Here is a 13,291-nt window from a genome sequence, read left to right as displayed (position 1 = left end):
GGCAGGAGGAGGATCGAGAGGAAGTTTTGACGAAGCTGGAGCTTGACTGAATGCTGCTTACGGTAAGTAAGGGTCCCATAGTAATAAATCGTGCGAGGTAATAACATCGTTGATTGCCGTTGAAGTTGCAGTGGCCGGTACGTTAAGGAAGCATACCAGTGGGCCGCCTTTCGCCCACCACTACACACAGTACCTATCGTCGATTACCGAGCTCACCGTGTTACCCGTTGCTAGACCCCTGAATGTAGACAGATGCGAGGGCGGTATACCTCCCGACGCTGGACAGCGCGCAAGGCGCCATCCCGATCCCCATTTGGCCCACTGGATCCCAAGCCTCAGCGTTGATACGGTGAACACCATGCTATCAGGCGAAAGGCACCACTTTCCAGCTTCCCTGCTCCAAAGTGAACCTTAGTGACAAGTTCTGGCGCCGTCCCCTTGAAGGAAGGAACTTATCTCTTCCTGATCTGCAGTGATTACAGCCGCAATGGCGTATCAAACGACCCTACAGCAACAACCGGCCCATCCCGCCTGAACCGCTTGCACGCCTTCGCTGAATCGGTCGGCCTTGAGCTTGATCACGAGCTGAATGACGCGCTAGGCTGCAGCCACTGGGTGTTTTCTCCCTCGAGCCTTCGCGAATCGTTCTAGGCACTAGTACTCCGAGCCGCCTGCTGGCGCGCTTCGTTTGTAACTACGCCACGCGCCCCGCGCGGATCTCACACTCTGAGTTAGAGTTCGTACTAATCCTAGGAGCGGGCTCACCGACAGCTGCCCGTCGGACGCGGTGCGGGGCTCTAGCTCGATTGCTGCGTCGCCCGATGCGCGATGCTACCACGGCACACGCGGGAAGGACGAAGCCCGCAGGCTGTTCTAAGCGACTTCTCAGTCTCCACACGCTCAAACGGGTGCACAAACCGGGTACAAGACGTGGTGTTCTCTATGAAAGGCCGTACTCCGATATTTGAGTGTATGAAGGGGTGTGTAATTAGCGTTATATGAAACGATCCGTGCCGATATGAAGCGTTGGATGAACGGCGTCCTCGGTGCCCCTTCATTTACTGGCGGGAACTATGACGCTCGTTGAGCACCTCTCCGAGGAACCTCTGTTCTAGGGAGGGATGAAGCCGCCGGACTCCCTTCTAGGGTGATAATCGATGCCACTGTCCGAGCCCGTTGGACTTCGTCCGTGCGGCTTCTGGCTGTATGGGCGACGACGACGACGACGACGACGTTAGTGCAGAGCACGGGTACACCCGCGGGTGTCCCGAGGTGTACCTGTACCCGTACCCGCCCCGGGTACCGACCCGTGACAACGGGTACGGGTTTTGCACGGGTGCAGGCGGGTCCGCGGGTCCACAGGTAAGTAGGCGGGTCCGCAGGTGGGCGCGTGGATCGCGTAGTTGCTCGCGATTGACGTATGTTGCGTGCGCCCCGGCCCTGCCCACCGTCGCAGTCACCGTGTTTGCTCACGCGCCCGCCTCAGTTTCGTCGGCCGTGCTTGCGCGCTGGGCACTCGCCTGCGTGCTCGCGGTCGCCGTGCGTGTGGTGCTGGTCCGCACCCTGTGCCCGCCCCGGGCTTGCCCTGTCCATCTGCTTGCTCACCATTCCGGTTGCCTGTCCGGCCGCCTGCCGGCCCACCGGCTCGCCCGCCCGCTCTCGCGCCTGAGCCCACGGTCTGCGTGCTCGCCGTTGCCGTGTGTGTCGCGTCCTCAGGCGTGCGGTCCGTTCGTCGGTCATGTTGTGGGCTCGGCATTCACCCTGCACACTCGCGGTCGCCGTGCATGTCGTCGCCCGCTTGTGTGTCCGCCTGCCAGCCCGCTCCAAGTACTTGGGAACGGTAGCTGCGCCAGGACCGTGAGTTGTTCGCCTCCGGCCGGCGACCTTCGCCCGATGCGCGCGGGCGTTGACGGTCGCACCCCACCACCGCACCCGGGATGGGTACGAGAGAACTGAACGTTAGTATCACTTACGCTCATGCTCCGCCGCTTGTGCCCGCGGCTCGCTGTCCGGGTGTGCTGTGAGGCCGAGGTCGGCCGCTGCCGGAGCGTCGTTGTCGGCGAAGGCGAAGGCGACCGCTCCACCATCACGAGCGAGACATCGTCCGCGTCTGAGGGCGCCGACGGCAGACTTTTGTTGACGCTCGACGAATCGCTGAACACGTCTGACGGATCCGTGCGCGGGGAGACGAAGTTCTGCCAGTGCTTTTGGCGGGATAGGAGGGACGGGCGGTGTAAACGCGTCCATGAGCGGCGTGGACGGATACGTTGCGACAGATGTCGTTGACGGCGATGATGTGATGGTTCGCTGCGGCGTGTCAGTGCACCGAATGTGGGCCGCACAGGCGAACGACTCACAGAGCGTTCGCGAGACGCAAATGACGAGGGTTCGAACTGTGAGTCAGTCGTAGTTACTGTATATGTTAATTTTGCACGAATGACCATTTGTGCGGGTCCCAGCAGTAAGGACAGACGCAGATTGACATCTAGTCTGCAAGGGAATGTCGGTTTCATGCAAGCCTGGGGAACGGCTCCCAACCTACATCAGTTTGTGGGGCCCGTGTAAGGCATTGTGAGATCCATCCATGAGTTCTATTCCCCGGTAAGGCCATTATCGGGTGCTTGTAATTCTGTTATACCTTTACAAGATATGTAGGGTCATACCAGATTTTCCGGGTTTATGTAGTAGGTTCGATTCCCTGTCAGATCTGACACGATCGAGAACATCTGGCGCACGCACCATATCAGGGTGAAGGAGTGCGGCCTTGAAGCTTGATCTTGAATACGGGACCGCACAGCGCCGCCCACTTCGTGCGGCGCTGGGCGAGGCTGGGAAGAAAACAAACGCGCGATTTCGGCCATGGTTACCTTCAGTCTCGGAGAGGCTCTGCGCTAGGCCCACGTTTGCTTCCCGCGGTGACTACCTGCGGACAAGCTCTCTCCCAACTCAGTGAAATTGATAGATCGAGCGGCGGCAGAAGCCGTGCCAGCGTGCATCTTTCATTCTGTCTTTACGCAACCTTGGGAGATTCTCCATTAGCTCGCTCCAAGGTTGCTACAAGGTCACCAGCAAATCCATCGCGCCCCGAGACCGTCGTTCGCTAACTTGAATCCACAGCACACTCGGCCCAATATCTCCCTTGGCCTAACCGTGCGATGAGCCAGGCCCAGGCGCAACGTGCCTTGCAGCCTGACCTGACTGACATTTCTCGTCGTCCGTACGGATCTGCCGACTAATCTCCACACGCATATCTTTTTTACTTACGCCTTGACACGTTCTCGAAGTCTGACGGTCGCCTACCGATAAATTGGGTAAGAGCGCTCGGAGGGATGGAAACCTTCGGTGTTAGTCGCATGATGTTTAGCCCACAACAAAGCGTCCCATTTCCTGCATGAGCTGGCACTTTATATTCAGCAATGCGCGGCAAGGGATCCATAGCCCGCGTACCTTGACATCGCCGCAACTCGAACGGTTGTTACTGAGCTACTGACTGCCTCTGCAGGTCTCAGAGTACCCTCTATCGACATGCTATCGTTATTACCAACCGCCCAGCAGACCGCCTTGCTCTTGACAGTCTTTATCGTCTTCTATGCTTATTGTTATGTTATACGCCGTCGAGGCGAAGACGTCTTTCGGCTCCCTACCGCGGTGAGTCGAACCGAATAGGCGCACTTTCCTTCTTGGCACTCAATGGCATGCGTTCACGGTGACGTCGGACGCATCACCAGCCCCGTGAAATTGCACACTGGCTTTAGGGCCATGAACTGCTCGTATTCGAGGGCGAGGCCACCGAGATGTGCGGCGTAGACAAGCGTGCTGCCATCCCTGGCAGGCTGCCGTATGCCAGTGATTGACGCCGTTTGGCACCGCGAAAACAGCAAACCTCCCACCCTGCACCGGCTCCCATTCACTATCGGATGCCTCGGATTATTCTGATTTCTGTGGACGTAAGCTTAAAGCTCCCTGTCCAGCCTTCGCTCGGATGCTGCTGACAACCCCCGCGTGCATTAGGGGCTCTGCCGTAACGGCAAACGCCAAATGACGGTCTTCTCTGTCTAGCCCGATTTCGGACCTCCTCTTGCCATGGCGCCAGAGTACATATGTACCCTGTTGTCCTCCATTGGTAGGGCCAGCGACCGCCACTTCTCCTCTGTGATCAGCGCGCCCACCCAACCCTGGCTGACTTCCTCGTTCCTTGTCATGCCTGCGGCAAAGTGGTCTACTGCTGAGGAACTCGCAAAAGATGAAGGTAAGCCGCGTGCCATGGCCGCGTCGATCGTTTCCTGGTGGCTCACTACAGTGGACTGCCAGATGCGTTCATCAAGTTGATGCACTGCCTTGCTGGCGTGTACTTGTGAGTGTGGCTATGTCTAAGAGCTATTTCTATATCGCTAGACCCCGATCGTAAATGTGCGCACCGGCGGAGCGTGTCGGTCTTGGTATCTGTAGGTGTTCCCATCAGGATTCTAACCATATCGACGAATGTCAACATCAGGGTTGACGTGCATCGTCGTGAACGGGATGTGGAACACCTGTAGCGTACCGAGGTTTGTTGCTGAGGTCAGTTGGCAGAGGGTGCGGATCCCTCGACGCGAAGGTCAGTCAGGTCGCGACGACCTCTGCCTGTGCACGCGTTCTCGGGACGGGGCCTAGCAATGTGGAATCAGCTGGAATTCGAAACGACAGACTAACACACCTTCACCTGACAGCTGGGAATTCTTCACATCCTTGGACTTCGACTGGGCTTTCATCTCTGGCAAGAAGAAGTTCCAATGGCCTTTAGTGGGTCGGACAGCGCATCAGCCTGCTGCCTTATACTGACGCTTCCTCAGATCTTCTACATGATGGGTCGATACTGTTTGTTCCTTGCCCTGATCGGCATGTAAGTATTCGATCGTCCGCAGTTGTGAAGGCAGACACTTATCACATTGTGAAGCTTGATCGCCCTTGACGCTAGAACGTACGTCTGCGTGGTACGGAACACTGCACATGTCTCACATCATTGCCTTCGTACAGGGAGGTTAACTGTCAGGCTCTGTACACCTTCGACCAGCTCGCAGGTGATGCTGCGGTGGGCTTCGCCTCGATCAACCTGTCGATCCGGACGTACGTCACAGACTTCGTGCATGCGGAGTAACCTGACCGTATTTCGCAGGATGGCGGTATGGTCACAGAACCTCTGGGTTGTCATCCCACTCGTCTTCGTCATTCTCGGACACTGGTCTCTCATCCTCCAAGGTGCGCTGTCCATCCGAACAAGTACGTACCATGCGGACTGACAACCCGCACCCTGCACAGGCGTTCTGCTCACGGCCGAGTGGATCCCTGGCCAAGGCTGCGCAATCACCAAGACGAACAACACCACGCTCGCGGCGACGTTCATCTACTCGATGTGCTTCGACGCGCTCGTCATGACCCTGAGCATGATCAAGCTCTACGGATGCAAACAGCGCTCGCGGCTCGTCTCGATCCTCTTCCAGGACGGCATGATCTACTTCCTCGTGGCGTGAGTCCAAGCCGTCCGCCTGCTGCTCAAATATGTCTGACACGAAGACGGGCGCAGGTTCATCGCAAACGCGATCGCGACGTCGTTCATGGTGCTGAACCTGAACGCTATCATGGCGATCATCTTCAACGTCCCCGCGGCCATCGCGTCCACCATCGTCGCGTGCCGCGCCGTCCGCCGCCTGTCGAACTTCGCCAACAACGGCCCGGAGATCTAGTGCGTCTTGTTTACCTTCTCGTAGTACTTCGAGCTGAGACCACTGTGTCAGCACTGCGAGCAGCCACTCCGGTGTGGTCGGCTTCCGGAGTATCACCAACCAAGTGCAGAGCACCCACGGCGCGTCGACCAGGCCAAGGTCGGGGCATACGAGGGACATCAGCGCTGGGGTGCACGTCCAGGTGCGTCGTTGTCGACGCATGCTAACCGGGAGGTGCGCTGACATCTGTGCAGATGCAGACGTTCACAGTGGAGGAGGAGCCGGATAACCTGCGTCCGAAGGCTCTTGACCTGGAGTCTGCTGGCTCGGAGACAGACGTGGGCAGCCCCGTCGACTACAGAGATTACAAGTCGGAGGCGCTCTGAGCGCGCACGGTGCCCCGTACCAAAACTCGGAGGAGAGCGTGAAGAAAATCAAGGAGGAAGAAGAAACCCAGTAACGTGCGTAGCTTCGCGGGTCGAAGTGTGAGGGGAAGTTGACGTGACGACGGTGCTGACGACCATGTGGTGACGACGGGGATTGGTGGCGCAGCTAGAAATTACCTCTAGAGAGTATCCTACTAGCCAGTCCAACTCATATACCGCACCCCGTCGCACATACGTTCCTTTGTTCGTCTCGTCTCGCATCCCGCATCACATCGTCGCCTCAATCGAATACCGGTCATCTGCACGTCCTTTCGCTTCCCGCCTCACTCTTACATCTCCGTCCTTGCCTTCAATCACTCATCCCATCCGCACCTACCCGCCCATTCGCATTCGACCTCATTGGCAGCGCGGAAGACCCCATCCATACTACCGTCCTCCCTTCATCTTGCATCCCAACGCCCCGCCGCGTCATACCCCAGTGTACAGCGCTGAGCACCTACTCCTACATGCAAACTGTGCGACGTGACTCCCGTGCACTGTCAAACAACTCCGACTGCGAGTTTCTCACTATATAATACTCAACTATGTAAAGCATCATAAACGCAGAATCTACTCACCTCCGCCCTCGAACAGTACGACAACCTGCCGCGAAAGGAGAATCCCGACGGCGCGCCACCCTCGAGTGGCGTTGGAGCAGATATGTCGCAACCATCCGCCGCGTCGTACCCTGAGTCCAATATTCCCTCTCAAATTTGTTCAGCGAACCGACTCCTTGAACACCTCCGTCTTTCCTAAATCTCGACAACATGACCGACGCCGCATACGCAGGAAAGAGCAACGAGCAAATGTAAGTTCACTCTGAGCATATCGCGCGCGTGATGAGGAACTCGGCGGGGTCGCAGCATCAACGAGCAGGCCGCCTCGCTCGAGGAGAAGAGCCATTACCAGCACGGTGCCCGCTTCCACCGTGTGTACTCTCGCACATCATCCACATCAAACGCATCGTGCTTACGAGGTCCCTCGCGCGCATAGCCGGCGGCGCGACCAGCACTTCGTTGAAGTCTGGTGTGAACGAATCCGGCGTCGAGGGCTTCCCGACCACGAGCGGCATGGAGCAAGTTTCCGTAGGTAGGCGGCGCGAACGACCAGGTGCGTTGAATCTTGAGGGAATACGTTCAAGAGACACTGATGTGCAACGCCGGATAGTGGATCCCCCCACGGGAGGGTGGTGACCACCGCACGGGAGAGGACCGCGCAAGCGCGTTTGGCGGCGGTGTGAAGTATGGGCCTACAGGGAGTCAATAGAAGGGGCGCCAGTGTGCGGCAGGTCCGATCAGTGACAGGCGATACGTGCAGAAGAAACGAAGTGTATCAACAGTTTGAACTAAAACGTATACAATGGGACTTGACTACGCGTGTTATGCGGCATGTGTTGATAGATGAGTGCAACGTTAGCACCCTATTGTTGCCCTCCTGCGGAACTTCGGCGGTGGCATGCGCTTCGATGAGTATGGGGGCTCTCCTGCGTGGCCGCGTTGTTGTGCTCTGCGTGGCCGTCATCCGGGCGCGGGTTGACATCTACGCTGTTGGAGTTCGACGAGTTCGCCGAGTTGTCAGGCAGACGGTGAGGCGCGTTCATGTCAGCTTCTCCCGTTCCCAAAGGTGCGGGCGCCACTTCTCCATCCGTTTGAGGAGATCCTTGCGCGGCCTCGGCAGTCTCCGTCGGTGCGTCTGAACGCTCGTTGGCCGCGAGGTCTGTGGCATCTGGAGGCGCGGCAAGACTTGTGGAGGTACCTGGGGTCGCCGGCTTCACACGCGATCCTCGGGTTTGCAGGATGAAGTCGTTGAGTGCAGTGACGAGCTCCCCGTTCTGCACAGTCTTGAGATGGTTGACCAAAGTGTCTCTGGAGCCGTCCCCAGCGCTCACCCTTGTTACAATTAGCCCAGGCTTCTGAGTTATAAGAGAGGACTTACAAAGTTCTGCGTGCATTCCCGGTGGCATCAATCCATCCAATGTAGGTAAAAATGTGTGTCTGCGTCTCTGCAGCCCATTTGTCCACGGATACACGCGCTGTTAAACGCAGACGGCTGCGCTGTCTGTGGCCGTGAACGTTTGGATGAGTGAAGGTCACCTCAAAGAGAACGACATGGTCACTTACTCCTCAAGTTGCGCGAGAGCCTTAGCTTCTTCATTGTTGCCGCTGTTGGCCGACGCGTGTTGCTGAGCCACATCCTCCCTTTCTGAACGGGCGTCCTGCGCTGCATTGGCCGCGCGAGCATCCTCCTTCGATTGAGCGGCCAATTCTTCGTATTGCTGCCACTTGGCCGGCTCCTCAGCTTTGACGCGGTCAATCTCTCGCGAAAACGCCAGGTTCCACTCAGTTGTCTGGGGACCTGAGGCGAGGCCGGCTTTGGCAGCTTCGGCTTTGGCTCGCGCGCCGATATGCGGATGGTCGTGAATGAAGAGCCCGCGGGCACTCTTGGCGCGGTCGCGGGTTTCCTCGGGCTCCGTTTCTTCGGGCAGTGGCACCGGGAGTAGGTCGAGAGGACCCAACTTGTGCTTGTCGAACCACGGCTTATTGTTCTCTATCCATTTGAGGATACTCTGCACGAGACGACGTCAATTTATGCCTAGCATTCCGACCAACGGAACGTACCTTGTGTCGCTCTTTGGTTCGTTTCGCGTACTCTGCTTCCGTCTCCACACGCAGCTTGCCCTTTTCGCGCACAAGCCCACGAACGTTGATATCGAACTCCTGTTCGAACGCAGTCGCCACTGTCGACGCGACCTTTTTGAAACTCTCTCTCGGGCCGGCGTTCTTCCAGGAGGTGAGGGCGGTGTTGACTAACCATGTGTGTTGGTTAACATTGTCGGGAGGATGGATAACACATCTGCGGGACGGGGTCGCTCTGGGACATGGCAAGAGTGGGGGTGAGAGTTGGAATGAGAGTCAGAGGGGTGTGGCGAAGGTTGAGTGGCGAAGACGCACGGTTCAAACGTGAACCCTTTTATACCGCGGGCCACAGGGCCGCGGTCCAGCCTAAGCAAATCGGGAAATTAGTGGCAAAAGAAACGTATGAATAATGAGGCCACTTAGCAAGATCCGGATTGTCAAAGCGTTGACCAAAGCGCGCCACACGTTCACGCAACCCACCCACAGGTGTGCTCAGCGTGCAAAGGGGATGATGCGATTTCTGGACCATATATACAAGTACAATGACGGTAATTCACAGATTCATGCGGACATACATCGTGCAGGCGGTATCGGGAGTCGGTGATAGTGTTTTGCGAACATACCAACATAGAATTTTATGGCGCTTGCCTCTACGTTGTTGAATGTCTCCTCCTGGTCGCAATCCACCAATTCCCTCGTCTGGGCAAGCAGGGACTCCGGACATTCTGGCCATGCACTCATCACATGCACGAATGCCTGGAGATTGGCACGCCGGCCTTTCCAACCATCGTGACCGGCCGGAGTCCAGCGAAACGATGGAGGGCCGACATCGACCGCTGAGAAGGCGGACTGGACGGAGGAGTCGTGCCATCAGACAGCCCAGCTCATCAGCCAGATCAGCCAGTACATACGAAACTGATTTAATTCAGGTATATTGGGTTCATATATTGGGTTCTATTGGCTGCTACTACTATACAAAACACCACTCGCAAATCCTTGTATGCCGTATGCATGTGCGAGCTACTGCCCAGTGAGCCCGCACCTATGTCGGGCTTGCACGTGGCGGGTTCGCTCCCGCTCGTTGTGTTCGTACTCAGGGGCCTGGCTCCTTCTCGGGCTGACCGCTGGCTCGCGTCCTCGCCCGATCCCCCACTCTCGAGCACCTCAGCCTCCACTATTCCGGCCCCCGCCGCCCCTAGCACCTCCCCGACGGCCCCGTCCACCTCCCCAGGCTCCACGACCTCAAGCTCGCCGACCACAACGTCAGCTACACATGCACCCTCCTCCACACCCTCGTCGCCCCCGCCGTCCGCAAGTTCCACCTCGAGCCCGGCTTCATGGACAGCCCGTAGGACTACACGCCCTGCATCGACATGCTCGTCGCCACGCCCGACCCCACCGCGTGCCCCGCCGTACTCGACCCCGCCACGCTCTACGAGCCGCCCGCCGCGGGCCCAGGCGGCGCAGGCCCAGGGAAAGCGAGGGAGCGCCCGGTGTTCCCGCAGCTCGAGGACTTCACTGTCGCGTCGCTTGCGAGCTGGCACACGCTCCTGCGCACCGCGCCGCGTGTGCGCGCGCTCGCGCTCCACTGTGGCATGGGCGATGACATCTTCGGGAGCGCGGCCCCGCCTTTCCCGCTGTCACCGTCTACAATGCCGGGCGCGTGTACATGTACACGCTGCCGTATGACGGGCCGCGCGTCGCAGCGGTGCACAGCGGGCGTCCCGGGAATCCGAGAAGCGTGAACGGGGTAGTGGGGACGCTGGACCCAGAGCCCTTGCCGCAGATGAGGACGCTGAGGGTGGCGAGCGTGTCGGGGGCGGCGCTGCATGCGTGTTACCTCGCGCGGCGGTGGACGGGGCGGCCGCTCCGGCGGATGTATGTGCGGGACCGCGACCGCGACCGGGATATGGAGAGGAGGCGGAGGCGGAGGCGGAGGCGAGGCGAGGGCGAGGGCGGAGAGGACGGTTAGAGAGGGGGATGGGAAAGATGGGGAGGGTGAGACTATATGGACCTGCGAGCACTGAGCCTGCGAAGGCAGACTTGATGGTGGTAAACGGACTCAGAAGGAGGCGGCGCACTTACCTGACTCGCTGGCCCTGCTGGCCGCATCTTCCCTTAGCATGTATCCCTTCGCGAGCCTCCAGCGATGCTCTTGGCGCATCGCGGGGACTCGTCACGGTCGCGTACAACGCGATCTTCGGCCGTGCAGTGGTCCAAAGCACGCGCCGTGTCTTGCGGGCAGGCATGCTTATGTCTACTGGAGGTCGACGTGTGACGGCGGGTAAGCGAGGGCGAAGGGAGGTGAGTCGTGACAGAGACAGGGAGGAGGAGGAGAGGAGATGCGGCGAGCGCGCGTGACGTGTCGTGGCTGAGGCGCTTAGCACTTGTCGTGAGTTGCCTCCTCTCGCCGACTGTCCGTTGTCTTGCCCTGCGCGACCAACGTTGTCCTCGATATCGACGTCATGCCCACCCGCCCACTTACCATCGTACCAGCTTGTTCGCCAGTTCACCCGCCCGCCCGCTCGACTTCCCACCCGCCAGCGCTGCCTTTCACCCACGCTGTGTTTCGCCCGCACGTTCTTTCTAGCTCCCACTATCACATACGCCCGCTGGCCTGCCCATCCGTGCGCCCACTTTTCCGGCTTCCGCCTCCTGTTGTCCACGCCTCCCGCTCGCCCGCTTACCCGTGGACCCATAACACCGCCTTCATCCGCACGAAACCCATACCCTCTCAGGTGAGTCGGGCGGGTCACAGTGGCCATTGTCAGTGGGTACGTGTCGAGCTCAGGATACGCATGAGTATACCTGTGCTCGGCCTTGATCTGATTCGGAATAGGCGTATACTGACCCCCATGACACTGCAGTCCCGCTAAGACAGACTACTGATAGCATGTCCGCACTCTGCGAGTTGCCATGTGCCAGTCTGATGCACGCAGCCCGAGGTTCGTTCATCAATACCGTTCGATATTCATTGGCTTACGTCTTGACGCCCATACCTGCAGCACATCGCTCCCAAAATGACTTCCTGTGCTCGACGCTCGATAGGACGCTTTGAACGAAGGTGCGTACGAGTAGCAACAACCTTCTTACGCTACTCACAAGCCTTCGTCTCACAGGCTCTACCGACGACTGCGCGTGCATGCCCATACACTACCTCCCGCCGCGCAACATCTCACGGTTAACCACGATGCTGCCCACCACATCTCGACGAGCACCGCGAATGGCCTGGCAATCGGCTCGCATACAGCACAGCCCACCTTGTGTCCTTCGACCTCCCGTCGCTGGATGAGTCCAACTACACCTACCCGCCAGTCCCTCGCGCGCCCCATCGCCAGCAAACGTCTACGCACACCTGCACGGTGTATGCTGCCAACTCACAAACGCGCCGGCCCGCACGCTCGTCCAGTGAACGTCCGCGGCCAGGGCGAAGACGGTAGCCGACGAAGGACGATCTGTGGTCCCGCCGGCCCGTGCAAGTAGGGTAGCAGACGAGGCAAAGCGGGATGGCAGACGAGTCGGCGGACGGCGCGAGAGAGTGGCAAGATGGTAGATGGGGCAGACGAGACGGCAGACGGGGCGGGCGAGACAGCGCGGTGAGACAGCAGACAGCGCAGGCGTGACAGCAGACGGTGCGAGAGTGAGAACGAGCGGTGCGATTGATGAGCCCATGTCGACATCAACTGTCTGCTTTAGTGTAGGTACCCACTATGTGCTCTCTATGTACAACGTTCTCGAGCCGTCGATATACAAGCAATGACATTGTGACTACTGTGATGATCAGAATTGGATAGACAGTGTCTTGAATGGGACAGTCCTACAACCCTTGTTCGGTCATTGGAGTATCTGACGAGTCTGAACTGCCCTAAGGATTCTGAGTTATCTGGGGCTCTGAGTCGCTCTGAGGGGTCTCTGTCAGCCTCTCAGATGCTCAGAAATTGCCCAATTTGCTGATGCGGCGCTCGACGTTGAAGCGGTGAAAAATATATGGAGGCTCTGCCCTATTGCGGGACCTCGTCCGAGCTACGTGGAATAAGGTGATATGGGATGAAGCCGCCCTCCCGGAGGACTGGACAAGATATACGGGTTTCTTAGTGGGTAGGACTCCGGTCTTACGAGTCGACCTCGAACCGGACTGATGAGCCCCACACTGGCTGTTGAGTCGTGCGTAAATAGCATTTTTCACCCTGGACTGGCGCATATGGGGAAACCCATACGCAGGCTGGGCGTCTGGGATGACCAATTGTCACCTGCAGACGTCCGTAATGGCCCTCCAAAAAAAAAAAGATATTGCGAAGGTTATGATTCCAGGACGTCGGAGCTGTCATGGTAAGCAATCGCGGCATCAAGCTACATGCGGTACCTGGGTCCTGTAATTGACAGTCCTTCGCACAGGCTCGGCTACTGGGGCTCATTTGCCCCATATTTTCTCGCTCACGCGTTGTCGACTTGGCTAGATCGACGCATTTAAGATGTACGGTACACACAGACGGACAAGAATGTTGTTCATTGTGCCGAAGTGAGCGAG

At 58.4% G+C, this 13,291-nt stretch overlaps 5 protein-coding genes across 5 annotated transcripts; 3 read left to right on the top strand and 2 right to left on the bottom strand.

Moving 5' to 3' along the window:
• Positions 1–4,200: 4,200 nt before the first annotated feature.
• B0H18DRAFT_1087703 (uncharacterized protein) lies at positions 4,201–6,088 on the top strand (the record flags this gene model as incomplete). Its single annotated transcript, XM_048032198.1, has 10 exons — positions 4,201–4,249; positions 4,312–4,354; positions 4,710–4,782; positions 4,833–4,882; positions 5,017–5,106; positions 5,156–5,238; positions 5,299–5,506; positions 5,564–5,722; positions 5,775–5,904; positions 5,957–6,088. 10 exons carry the CDS (start codon positions 4,201–4,203, stop codon positions 6,086–6,088), a joined length of 1,017 nt encoding a protein of 338 aa, XP_047886859.1.
• An 806-nt stretch (positions 6,089–6,894) lies between these two features.
• B0H18DRAFT_886503 (uncharacterized protein) lies at positions 6,895–7,320 on the top strand (the record flags this gene model as incomplete). The annotated part of the gene is made up of 3 exons (XM_048041127.1): positions 6,895–6,935; positions 6,991–7,055; positions 7,121–7,320. 3 exons carry the CDS (start codon positions 6,895–6,897, stop codon positions 7,318–7,320), a joined length of 306 nt encoding a protein of 101 aa, XP_047886858.1.
• Positions 7,321–7,435: 115 nt separating this feature from the next.
• B0H18DRAFT_1215784 (uncharacterized protein) lies at positions 7,436–9,007 on the bottom strand (the record flags this gene model as incomplete). The annotated part of the gene is made up of 5 exons (XM_048036651.1): positions 7,436–8,016; positions 8,063–8,185; positions 8,248–8,693; positions 8,746–8,933; positions 8,977–9,007. The coding sequence occupies 5 exons, from the start codon at positions 9,005–9,007 to the stop codon at positions 7,548–7,550; spliced, it is 1,257 nt and encodes a 418-aa protein (XP_047886857.1). The 3' UTR covers positions 7,436–7,547.
• Positions 9,008–9,687: 680 nt separating this feature from the next.
• On the top strand, positions 9,688–10,668 carry B0H18DRAFT_1043792 (uncharacterized protein). Its single transcript, XM_048030685.1, has one exon. It carries the CDS (start codon positions 9,775–9,777, stop codon positions 10,450–10,452), a length of 678 nt encoding a protein of 225 aa, XP_047886856.1. The 5' UTR covers positions 9,688–9,774; the 3' UTR covers positions 10,453–10,668.
• Positions 10,669–11,630: 962 nt separating this feature from the next.
• On the bottom strand, positions 11,631–12,574 carry B0H18DRAFT_1043786 (uncharacterized protein). Its single transcript, XM_048030684.1, has 2 exons — positions 11,769–12,574; positions 11,631–11,708 (listed from the first exon to the last, which is right to left on the bottom strand). Exon 1 carries the CDS (start codon positions 12,433–12,435, stop codon positions 12,109–12,111), a length of 327 nt encoding a protein of 108 aa, XP_047886855.1. The 5' UTR covers positions 12,436–12,574; the 3' UTR covers positions 11,631–11,708; positions 11,769–12,108.
• Between the last annotated feature and the right edge of the window lie 717 nt (positions 12,575–13,291).

Source organism: Fomitopsis serialis (genome assembly GCF_022376445.1).
Source record: "Fomitopsis serialis strain Sig1Antser10 chromosome Unknown B0H18scaffold_147, whole genome shotgun sequence".
NCBI classification, from domain to species: Eukaryota; Fungi; Basidiomycota; class Agaricomycetes; order Polyporales; family Fomitopsidaceae; genus Fomitopsis; species Fomitopsis serialis.
Note: the sequence above shows the minus strand (reverse complement) of the source record. Positions and strands in the feature narration are given on the sequence as shown.